The following is a 12,832-nucleotide window of genomic DNA, read 5'->3' as shown; positions in this document are numbered from 1 at the left end:
AGTTGCTCGTCACCCCCCGGATATTTTGCTGCATCCGGACTGCGGCAGACATTTAATTCTTAACTGGGGGCTGGGGATATGGTTCAAGCGGTAGGCTCGCCTGGCATGCGTGCGGCCCGGGTTCGATCCTCAGCACCACATACAAAGATATGTGTCCGCCGGAAACTAAAAAAAAATATTAAAATTCTCTTTAAAAAAAAAAAAAATTCTTAACTGTATTAGGTAACCATTCCTGAGTTGAGCTTATTTCCTCAGCTGTAAATGGAACTGCAACCTTCCCTTTTCACAGTGGCTTGGTGAATACCATGGAGGTCTGGGGAACACTGAAGTAAGGTATTGTGCAAAGGAAGACAGACATCAAATATTAGGAAAGTTCTGAATTCCAGGAAATATTTTCAAAAACTAAATCACATCACATGAAGGTGTTTTGGAGAAACCATCTTTCTAGTACTGAGGAGGGTTACACAGGGTGGGGCGCAGCTCAGTGCTAGAGCACTGGCCCAGTGTGCGGGGGGCCTGGGCTGGATTCCCAGTACTGCAGGGGTTGAAGGCTTTATATAAAAAGGTGTTTAAGAAGACAACATCACAAAAACACAAAAGTGAGGCAAACTTAAAAAACTATTTTTTAACTTCAAATTTCTCAAGAGTTCTGAACATCATTTACTATGAATGTCCAGGATCCAACCTCTGTGGTCACCTGGCCATTTTCACATCACAGTGGAACAGCGTTCTGTGGGACCAGCAGGGGAGGTTATCTTACTATATATTCTTTGTAATTCCCACTGTGTGCTTGAATACAAAAACCATAGGACATGTCTGCAATAAGAGTTGGGTTTTTTGATTGTGTTTTTTTAAAAACATCAACATGTATGAATGCATGCTGGTGAGCATTTGATAGCTGGTCTATTCTAGCTCTAAATTCATTGTTAAAATTTCTTAAGACCAGGTCACTATCATATCCTCCCTTCTGTAAGGCCACTATGACCGTCTTCTCAGCAGGATGGAGAATGACCCTTTGTGCTCTGCAGGAGATGCACACTCCACTGCTTTGGGCAAGGGTGTCTGCTATGACAGACAGAACCTGCCCTTGTCAGTCCAGCATCAATTTGGCAAGGGCCTCTGGACCAGCCAGAATGAAAATATGACTTCTGCCACACAGAAGTTTTTTCTCACTTTGAATCCCAAACAAAATTTGTACCTGATTATTAGACAAGACCTAAACTAGGTAAGAGGCAGCAACCCAAGGTGAGACTATAAAGAAAACATGGCAGCATCTTAAGCTAAAAAGTAAGAGAAATAGTGGCAGAATTGAAGTCTATGACTGTAGGTTTCTGTCATGCTTATATGAATGCTATAAAGGATCAGTTTAACAGCTGGCAGCAATGGCCATCAAGCACACAGATTAGATGGGAGAAAGGATTACAAGGTTTGGCAAATAGCTTGCATGGGCCAAGAGTGGTCACAGACTGAGCAGCAAGTATTGCATCTGTTTAAAGAACGGACCTAAGAGGTCATTTTACAACTCTTTACTGGATGATGAAAGCATCTTCCTCTCTCCTCATGAGCTGCAGGCATGCATCACGGCTTCTGTGCCCTGGGACTCCTCTGACCAGCAAAACAAGGGTTTCAAGTCTCCTCGTGAGCCCCACCTGTGTTACGCTGGACACCACAACATCATGGAAACAGAAGACTCTTCAGGAGATAGAGCAGAAACTCCATGCAAGGCTCTGGGAGCAGCTGCACAGGCTGGGAGAGAGTTCCTTATCAGTTAACAGGCTGGCATGAGGAATATGGCACTGACGTGGAACAAGGGTTAAAAACAGTGAGATCGTTCATATACATTTGAGAACATTCAGAGTTTCTTCCTGCCCATAGCTGGGATGTCATAAAATCCTAATGTGCTTCCATAAATTCCAGGTGGTTTTCCCATCTCACCCACCGTAGCTTACGTTCAACAGCTCCAGTATCTTGTAAAAGTGGCTGCTGGATCAGCCCACTTATGTCTTTGTCTGAGGAAGTTTGTTTTATCTCTTCCTCACCCTTTACAGAAATAATGTCACAGGGAAACCCAAATTCTCCAAAAGGTACACACAGTCACACTGATAATCACTGGGTGTTTCTAACTCCTCTTAGATACTGGCAAGGAGACGAGAGGCCTGCTGCCAATCACCCACCCTCGTCCACCTTCGTAGACAGAGACATCATAGCAACTGTGAGTCTATACTAAGAATGCACAAGGCAGAGGCAAAAGCAGCACTGGCCTGTCTGGGTGTGGGCAGCAGTGCGTTGACTATCTGCCCAGCCACACTCTTCAGTACCTTTTGGTTATCCATAACTCCGCACTGGAGCTGCAGATCTTTGCTGTGGAGAACTTGGATGTGATGGAGCTGCTCCAGTAACTTTTTTCACAGTACTGAATGTTAATAATGAGAATGATTTCTAATCAATTTAAACTGCACACAGTACTTTAACAGAACAAAAAGTTTATTACTCCCACTCAGTAGTTCCTGGGGGCTTTGAAGTTAAATCATACATAATTCGAGAAATACCAGGAATCTTCTTAATCTCAGTGACCATCTTTAACACCACCTGTGATAAAAAGAAAGATTACAAACACAAGAGTCAGATTCCACTGCACGTCCAACAGTCCTAGAGGGCGTGCTTCGCAATTTAACATTCAGATGTCATCTAGTTTTACTACCATCCTTCATGAACATGGAATGATCTCTGATTAATCTTATAGAGTGAACCTATCTCACTCTATAATAGATATTAGTGACTTCAAATCAGTACTACTCAGTGTAGTCCACGGACAGGTACTGGAAGACAAGAGATGCCCGCCATCAGTCCACAAGTGCCTACATAAACAGTGACCTGACACTGCCACGGCACCTAGCACATGGCTCTACAAGTCACCTGTGGCTTACACATGCAACTCTGAGCCACGCAGGGGACACTGATGCACTATCATCAGTCACTGTAAAGTGCACAGGAAGAGAGGATGACCTGGTCACTTGACTGGCCAAAGATTCAGCAAATTTAAGCCACATTCCCCACAAGCCAGCTATTCAGCTAGAACCAGGACCTCACATTAAAGTCTGAGTTTGATTTTCAGTTGCTATTATGTAAGGGGCTCCTTTGGCCCACTGTGGTGGAAAGACAGAGGGTGAAAGAAAATGATCAAAACTGGAACTGGAAGCATGACAGGCAGAGCCTTAGGCGGTTCACACCTGGACATGCACCATCAAACCTCATCCTTACAAACTCCTCTTCACTCCCAGGGTTTCCTGCACTTAGAGAAGTACAGGGGCTGGCAGGATTAGATTACAGTTGTGACTTTCTACATAGCAATCAGACATCTGCAGGGCATATTAAATTTAAGGGCCTTTTCTGCTGCCAAATATTAAAGGGTCAAATAAATGAAGACAGGAAAAAAAAAAACAGAGAACCAATCCCAAAAACATCAACTTCAGCACAGCCTATTCAAGTCACTGTATCATGGAATCACGAGGTCCTGAAATGCACATTAGAAAGAAACATGCATACCTCCACAGGGATCTCGTTGCCAGGTGTCGCAGGCACACCAGTCATGAAGTCACTTGTGATGAAGGTTCGAATGACCACAGACCTCTGGCATGAAGGCTGCTTCTGAAGTGGGTCTCGATCGAAGTGCAAGGGCGTCAAAATCACTGGCATCTGGCTGATTTTCCCAGAATACCCTAGGGAAACAGATATGCAGAACCAATCCACACACCAGGGAAAAGAACCTAGTTCTGTGACTCCGCCCAGACAAGGTCAGCATGGGCACCCCCAGGCCAGCAGAAGGAGCAACTCACCAGACTCCCTGAGGATGTTGTGAGCCTCAAAGTCAGCCTGACGCAAAGTGCTGAGCACCCCTGTCGTTAAGAAAGTGGGTGTCACGTCAGTAGGGGGTTCCTTAACTGGTGGGCCAAAGATGTAGACAACTCTAGAAGGAAAGGGGAAGTTCACGATCAGAGTTCAGTAGGAGAAGGGAGGCACAAGTCCACCACTTTTCCACTTGCCTACGACCTCCAACTGGCTTCAGCTCCCAACAGCCAGGACCAGGACAGGCGCAGGATTGTGGGTGGATCTTCAAATATACCTCCCTCCCAGTGTGCTGCCTGAATACCAGCACTCCGTGTGCACAGGTTTATGTGACCACTACAACCTTTTCACATAATGTACTGGTTTGAATGTCCCCCCAAATTCATGACCAGTCAGAACCTGTGGGTAAAAACAGGTGTGCAGGTGTCATCAAGACGAAGTCATATTAGACTTCAGTGGGCCCTAATCCAATGACCAGTGTCCTATAAGAACAGGGAAATTTGGTTTTGTGTTGTTTAGGGGCGGGGGGGGGGTTTGTTGTTTTGCTACAATGCTAGGGATCAAACTCAGGGCCTTCCCCATGGTAGGAGAGCATTTTACCAGTGAGCCACTGCCCTGCCCAAGAACAAGCAGTGTGGAAACAGACACACACAGATTAAAGCGTGCCACAGGAATATGGAAAAAGACACCAGACTGTGCTGCCACAAGCTGAGGACCAGCAGGACACCACCAAGTCCAGGACCACCATAGATGCTTGGAAGAGGAAAGAGCGGATCTTTCCCTGGAATCAACACAGAGAACATGGTCCAGCCAGCACCCTTATTTCAGACTTCTGGCCTATAAAAGGATAGATATCTGCTAGGTTAAGCCCACCCAGTCTGTGGTATTTATTACAGGTAGCATCAGGAAATCAATACACATAGTTAACAAATAAATAGGTTTGTGGGAGACCAACCTCACATGTGACTGAGTCACATCCCCCAACTGGTTGCTGAGGCGCTCAGTCACAGAAATGTGGCAGAGCTTTCCCCACCATTCTTGGGTTTGAGGGTCGATGTCTCGTGCATGGGTGTCTCTTGCTACAGCCCCATGAGTGAAGCTATGCTCACCTGTTATAATATAACCCCTTGCCCTGTTTAGATAGAATCTTCCATGGAAGTGCCTTGTGTGTGTCCCCTTTTCTTACTGTGCCCTGGGTGTGGCCTACCCAGATGTCAGTCAACCTGCTGACAGTGGACATCATGAAGATAGACTCAGCCCCCTGAAACCTGACCCCCTTGCCTCATTTGAATAGCTTCTCTTCAATAAAAGGGGCTCTCGCTCTCTCTCTCCCTATGGACCCTTAAGGTCAGAGGAGCCGTCACAGCGACCTCAAAGAAAAAGGTATTTGTGTCTCTTGTGTGGTTATTTTGCGCAGCCCAACTAGCCCAATTTAACTGGAGTGACCCCTGAACCTTTTAGTCGCGTGAACAGAAACTTGGCATAAGTTCTTTATGGTAAGACTTCAGAAATTGTAACATGCTAACATGCATTGGAAAAGCTCGAAGGTAAGAACAATTTCTTCAACCTAGTTAGCCCACGTTTTTTAACCCCATAATGAGAAGAAGTGCTCCTAGATTTTTATTTCCACACTATTAAAAACGTCACTCAAATAGTACTTAGTATCCTGCTACAATTTTCCCAGAAGAGTATCTTACTAACACTTTAGGGAAATATCTGTTTGAAAGACATGAAGACGCTGCAAGTGTTAATAAGGGTTTGGAGCATAACTTGAAGAAATCGGGACCAGAAAATTGTAACAGCCCGAAGTGTGCCTTGCCAAGTCACAATCTTTACCAGAAAAACAAGAGGGAATCAGACAGAGATCTGAGTGCACCCAGTTTTCCCTATGCCAACCACAGCCAGCAGGTAACTGTCACTGGTCCTCAGGCCAATCTACCATTAGCAAAGAAAACAAAAGTTTAATAATGTCTTTGCTTAATATCCACATGCAGCAAAATATACAAAACATGAAAACGACCGCTACCCAACTACTTCACTGACTCCCTCCAAACACACTGTAGAAGGTTTTGTCCCTAGAAAGTAAGCCATACCTCATGTAAACACCGTCACTCCTAAAGCCCGTAAACCATCACAAAGGAGAAGGGAACTGGTTGAGAGCCTCAAACCTGAACTTTTCATCTTCTCCTTTCCTACAGGAGAAGCTGCAACAACGGACATGAAAACAGATACCCACACTGTGCAGATGAGTAAAACTGGAAAAGTCCCTCCATGGGCAAAGGTTCCCTTTCCAAATTAGGAAAAAAACATCATGAAAATAAAAAAATATTTTAAAATTGCAATTTCCAAAAAGGAACTTGGCAAAACATGTAAGCCCACTCAAGGGCTTGCTGGGTTCATGTTTTAAGATCTAGTTGTTAACTTGCTGACCTTTTTTCTTTTTCTGAGGGGTGAGGGAAGAAAGGTCGAGAAAGGAAGAAATAGATAAGGGAAAAAAGAGAAGTAGCACCTGAAAGGATAAAGCTTATTAAGTAAAAGTGAATGTGCTTTAGCAAAGAACACAAGCATGAGAAGAAGACTACCACTAAATAGGGAAGAGAGGTGGGTGGGAAAAACAGGGAGAAGGGGAACTGCACGGAAGATGGAAGGAGAACCTCATCGTTATACAGAATACATATATGATGTTGTGATGAGAAAAAGAAAAAAAAAAGTGTGTCACATTAGATTGGATAGAGAGAAATGATGGGAGGGGAGGGGAGGAATAGGGGGGGATAGGAGGGGCAGCAGAATAGAATAGACATTATGATTGATATATGTATATAGGTGACTCTATGACCAGTGTGATTCTGCAATCTGTACAATTAGAAAAATGAGAAATTATACCCTAATGATATGAATTGCCAAGATCATTGTAATGTCATGTGTAGATTAAAAAAAAACACAAGACATAAATAAAAAACATGCTACTTATTAAAAGCAATCAGAAGACACTTAGAAATATGTTCAGACTGCCAGGCGCAGTGGCGCACACCTGTAATTGGTAGGCTGAGGCAGGCAGATCGAGAGTTCAAAGCCAGCCTCAACAAAAGTGAGGCACAAAGCGACTCAGTGAGACCCTGTATCTAAAAAGAATACAAAATAGGGCTGAGGATATGGCTCATTGGTCAAGTGCCCCCGAGTTCAATCCCCAGCCCGCCCCAAAAAATAAAATGTTCTGGCATACAAAGTTTATGGAGACTATTAGCATGCTTCAGAAGATAAATTATAATGTCCCGAACAACTTTCCAGTGTCTCCTCATAACTATGCAGACTCAGCTAGGTTAATGCTAATGGGGAGCTTTCTCATTTCTATAGCAAACTTGAAAATGAAATCCCAAGTGATTATTTTGGGTTGTTAACTGCCTAATACCCATAAAAAATTGCAAAGTGCTAACAACTGTGAAATAAAAACATTTAATTAACAATCCAGTTTTAAACAGGTGACAATTTTAAACTGTAGGAGTATCGGGAATAGTCTATAAACCATCTGTTGGTATTTCTAATGTAAGACACTGATGTAAAATGAAAGGAAAAAAAGGTCTAAAAACTGCCAATCATACACTTCAATGTTACTATTTAATGATATCTGCCACAAGCCTATTTCTTTTAACTTTCCAACCTGGTATGTAATTCTAGAACCCAACAAACTTTTTTGCAATCTCCCTGGAAAACAGCATGTTACCATGAAACTGAGTTCATACCACTAATCTGGAGACCCATGTTGTGGTCCACACATGAGGTGTCCCCCAGAAGCTCATGTGTGAGACACTGTGACAATGTTTGGAGATGAAGCACTCACTGGGTGTGCAAGCCTCGATACTCAGCAGTTAACCCACTGATAGGGATGGACTGGGCAGTAGCTGTAAGCAGGTGGGGGGTAGCTGGAGCAGGCAGATCACTGCAGGGTGTGCCGCTGGCAGTTATGTCCATGAGCAGAACTCTTGCCTAGTGTCATGACCTGAGCTGCTCTCCTCCACCACCCTTGTCCACCATGATGTTCTGCCTCACCTTGAGCCCAGGGCATTGACCATGGACTGAACCTCTAAAACCATGAGCCAAAATAAACTTTTCCTCCTCTACATTGTTCTTTTCAGGTGTTTTGGTCACAGTGATGCAAAGCTGACTAAAACAACATGTTTTAAAACTACCTTTAATATTTTATACTAAAATTAAAATCCTTCCTATTTCTACTTTAAATAACAATAAATAAGGGCTGGGGCTAGGGCTCAGCAGTAGAGGGCTTGCCTAGCATATGCGAGGCGCTGAGTTTGATCCTCAGCACCACTTAGAAAATAAATAAAGGTATTGTGTCCAACTACAACTAAAGAAAAATATTAAAAATAAATAGATGAGTACATTGAGATGATCAAAACGAGATAATACTCAATATCTACTTAACCCTAACCAAAGCATATAACTGAAATATAAACAGAATCACTAGCTTTTCTTTATCTACATTTGAACCTTTTGGTCTTTCATCTAATAGGAAGACCTTAAAACACTGTCCTTCCACGTACATCCCCGTGCTTCCCCCAACCCCAACTCCTGCAGAAGATACCTGTTTATGTTGTGACACATCCGAGGAATGAGCCGGGCAAGGAAAATGAGCGATTCCCAGTCAGGTTCATCTTTACTGGAGATTCCACAAACATAACTGTAGGACCGACAGTCACCCTGAAAAGAGAAATGTAATCCATCATTTCTAATAGCTTTATAAAGCCAAAAAGTAAGCCAGAAAATGTTTTATGTATGGTGACACTAACAGCATTTTTTGGTTTTGTTTTTTAAGAACATATTTACAAATAAAAGTACATTACAGATGGTTCTTTAAAGATATGAAGAAATCTGGGGGCTGGGGATATAGCTCAGTTGGTTAAAAAAAGTGCTTCCTTGCATGCACAAGGCCCTGGGTTCAATCCCCAGCACCATCAAAAAAAGAAAAAAGAAAAGAAAAGAAATGATGTGAATAAATCCCATATTAAATTCCACTAGTTTAAAGAAAGCACCATAGTAATTTCAAGAATTTAACTGAAATATGCCAGAGGTCCACTGGGATTTAATTCCAAATGCCTGCACAATTATGGAGAGCCAGCTTGCTTAATCTAGAAGACAACATCTACCCACATTTATTAGGTAGATTAAGAATTTAAATGGTAGACCAAAAAACCTTAAACATTTACTTAAAAATAAAGTTATAAACCTTATAAACATTTACTTAAAAAGTTCACATCACAGTTTAGAGTAGAACAGTGGTTTCTAAACCTGGTGTAATACTTTCACATTTCATTTTCCTAAGCAATTCCTACTCCAGGATTAGTGTAAGCAGCAAATGGCAGAAAAGTTCTGCCAGTCAGGGAACTCGCACAACTCACCTGCACACCCACAGTTTTAATAGGCAGCAAGAAGGCACTCAGGGAATGCAGGCTTGTAATCTGCATCAGCTTCTCCTGATCCTCCTCGGTCGTGCAGGCCTTGACTCTTTGTAACAGTGTATGAGGCTGAGAAGAGCAGACACGGATTCAGGCTTCCGTCAATAAGGCATCTGTCCTCACGCAGCTACACTGACCAGCTCCTAACAGGGCCCATGCAGGGCGTCTCCTGACCTGCACATGCCACACACTACACCAGAAACTCATTCCTGAGAGCTGGGCCATGAAGGAGGGAAGCCTCCGGTACCAAACACAGACGGAATTTACACCCGCAAGTCACCAGCAAGTGAAACACCTAAGTCCAACTTATACCTTATCCCTAATAACTTTTGCAACAAAATTTTTTTTTGAAGTATAGTTCTGTCCAATTCTTTTATTTGCTTGTCTTTCTCTACTTTTTAATTTCATTCCTCTCCAGAAATTAGTAATATCTTATAAACACTATACTTTTCAGATTTATTGCCCATAAATGACTCAGTAGAGATTAATCATTCATTCAAGCATCTATCCTGCAGTTCACATTTGTCCCATTTTTATGTCCATTTTCCGTTTTTTCACTCTCCTTTGAACTGGGGATTCCTCTTGGCTGATTCCCATTCACAGCTGGTGTGCGTGGGTAATGGAGATCAAACCCTGAGCTTCACACCCAGCCAGGTTCACAGCCCTTACTGGTTAGCTTTAACCTACCGAGGCCCAAGTTTTCAATTCTACAAACATAATAAATATTCAAATATTAATTCACAGTTGACATAAGTAGCATATTTGTTGCTTGATTTACGTTTCTACAGGTGTTCTACATCTGGGACAATGGAACAAAATGAATTGAGGTTAATTCCTCTATTTTAGTACTTTGTCTCAAGTGTTAACAGTATATTAAACAAGAGAATCATCTCAGTCCTGGCAAATAATTCAAGTATTTTTGATGCTCTGAATATTGTTACACACTTTTAAGTCAACAACAAAAAGGAGAGAGATTTTTATTTTTACACAGTCCATGTTTGTTTCAACTTTCCCATTTTCCAATTTCTCTGCTTACCAATCCTTTGCATATCTAAGACCTTTCTACTGGGATCCATCCCTCTGCTTCTCCTGTACTCACTTACTTTAAATCAGTTGTTCCCAACCACCACTGCAGAGGCAAATTACATGGGATGTTCAGGTCTCATCCCAAACCAATTAAATAAGAAATCATAGGGAGATTGGCCAAAGAATACGGCAAAAGTTCTCCCCAGATGATTCTAATATAAAGCCAGGGTTGAAAACATTGCTTTTAATTCCTCAACTAAGGGACTATTGGTAACAAATTCTGACTATCTGAAAATGACTTTACTTTGCTCTCTTCTTACAAGGCAGTTTAGCTGCACATCAGTTAATAAGTCTTGCTGTTACTCTGGCTTTCAGTAAAGGGGTCTTGCCTTTGTAACAGTCTCATCTTCTCTGCAGCTTCTTCCCTGGCAGCTATAACTTCACTAGGACACGCCTCCTGGGTGTCACCTCTGCTTGAGATGTGTTATGATGCTGAATCTGAGACGCTGCCTTCCATCAGCTTGGAAAAATTAATTAATTCTTGCTACTATCTCCTTCTCTCCTACCCATATTTCTTTTTGAGGACTAATCCTACTTTGGGGCAACTTCCTAATATCAATCTTTGAATTCATGAATTCTGTTATAATCCCAGTTATTATTTTCACTCCTGGAACTTGGGTTTTTGTTTTTTCTTTTTAATCTGCCCATATTTAGTAGCCAACCTCTTATTCCCTCTTTTTATCAGCAATGGGTTCTTCTATTTCTATTCATTTTATACACTATTTGCTAATTTGGTATCATTTATTCTGCTAGTATTTCTGCTCTTATTCATGATGCCTTACTTCTATATGTATTTGGTAGTTTTTTGATAAGCTCATAAGTATGGATCTCTGTCTATGGGGATTTTTCAGCGACTAGCTGAAGATCATTTCAAGGAGAATTCAAATTACTATCAACCTAGGTCCACTTCAAATTAAAATTCTTATCTTGCAGTTTTCAGAACAGAGGTATAAATTAACACCCTAAAATTGCAGGACTAGGAGACTCTTCCACTCACCCTCAATTTGGAGCTGAAGTGTTGCTCAGTGTGAAGACCTGATTCATTTTCCAGCCTTCATGGAACAGTTCTCCCATTGAGACGCCAATTCATAAATTGCAGCGTTCAGCCAAAGCCCTAGATCACAAGGGATTACTGGCTGCCTTCAGAGAAGGAAACAGCTCTGGCTGCTTGAACTGATGCTTCCAATTCATTCCTGACTCAAAGTATTTTCCTTACTTTTTTCCAATACACATGAAAGAATGTTTTAAAATGCTTCAGTGTTTCAGAATATCATTTTATCTGCATCTAAGTCTCTGTAGAATACTTTCTCAGTCATTTCAAAGACTTATATTACTCTAAATTTTCTTTCTTCCCATTTTTATGATGATTATAGACATAATGAATTCGTCTTTATATATTCATACATGACAATATAATTTGGTCAAGACTGTTCTCAGTAATTCCCCTTTTGCTCCCCTAATGGCCTTTCCCTCTGTGCTGTTCTTCCTTCTGTTTCATGAGAACCTACCCTGCTCCTGCTCCATGACCTTCCTTCCTTTCCAGCTTCCACACAGGACAGAAAGCATACCACCCTTAATTTTCTGAGGATGGCACATTTTGCTTAACATAATGCTCTCTAGTTCCATCCACTTTCCTGCAAATGCCATATCATTCTTGAATGGCTAAATAAAACCATGTGTGTACACACAATTTCTTTAGCTATTCACCCAGTGACAAACACCTAGGCTGGTTCCACAGTCTGGCTACTGGGAATTGTGCTGCTATAAACATGGAATGTGTACATTCCTTAGTGTGATGACTTGGATTGTTTTAGATAAATACGGAGAAGTGGGAAGCTGGGTCACAAGGCTATTCCATGACTAGGCTTTAGAGGAACTTCCATACTGATAACCACTGTGGTTGTATGAATTTACAGACTCACCCGACAGTGTAAAATGTTCCTTTTCTCCACATGCTCTCCAGCACTTATCATTGTATTGGGTATGGACGGGACAGGAATAAACCTGAGGGTATCATATTACCACAGAGCTTCATCCTTAGACCTTTTCATTTTGAGATAAGGTCTTGTTAAGTAGCTGAGGCTGGCGTGGGACACACAATCCTCTCGTGCTACCATATCTAGCTTTTTTTTTGTATTCTTGATGGCTGCCATTCTAACTGGAGTGAGATCAAATCTCAGTGTAGTTTTGTTTTGTTTTCTTTTACTAGAGATTGAACCCAGGGATGCTTAACTACTAAGCAACATACCCAGCACATTTTTCTTTTTTATTTTGAGACAGAGTCTCACTAAGTTGCTGAGGTTGACTTTGAATTTGCCATTCTTCTGTCTCAACCTCCTGAGCTACTGGGATTCCAGGCATATGCCCCTACACCCGGCTCTGGCTGTAGCTTTGATTCGCATTTCTTTGACTCTCATGTAAGTTGGTCACTT

The 12,832-nt window shown here is 41.9% G+C and overlaps 1 protein-coding gene across 1 annotated transcript in view; it reads right to left on the bottom strand.

The window, feature by feature from the left end:
* Positions 1 to 2,466: 2,466 nt before the first annotated feature.
* Gmps (guanine monophosphate synthase) overlaps positions 2,467 to 12,832 on the bottom strand; it is a 44,058-nt gene continuing 33,692 nt past the window's right edge. The window contains exons 12-16 of the mRNA XM_027933831.2: positions 9,258 to 9,383; positions 8,444 to 8,559; positions 3,837 to 3,967; positions 3,547 to 3,719; positions 2,467 to 2,589 (exon numbers count right to left, since the gene is read on the bottom strand). Of these exons, the coding sequence (XP_027789632.1) occupies positions 2,488 to 2,589; positions 3,547 to 3,719; positions 3,837 to 3,967; positions 8,444 to 8,559; positions 9,258 to 9,383 (648 nt within the window). The 3' untranslated portion in view covers positions 2,467 to 2,487. The remainder of the gene's footprint in view (positions 2,590 to 3,546; positions 3,720 to 3,836; positions 3,968 to 8,443; positions 8,560 to 9,257; positions 9,384 to 12,832) is intronic.

This window comes from Marmota flaviventris, chromosome 8, assembly GCF_047511675.1.
Source record: "Marmota flaviventris isolate mMarFla1 chromosome 8, mMarFla1.hap1, whole genome shotgun sequence".
Lineage (NCBI taxonomy): Eukaryota > Metazoa > Chordata > Mammalia > Rodentia > Sciuridae > Marmota > Marmota flaviventris.
Note: the sequence above shows the minus strand (reverse complement) of the source record. Positions and strands in the feature narration are given on the sequence as shown.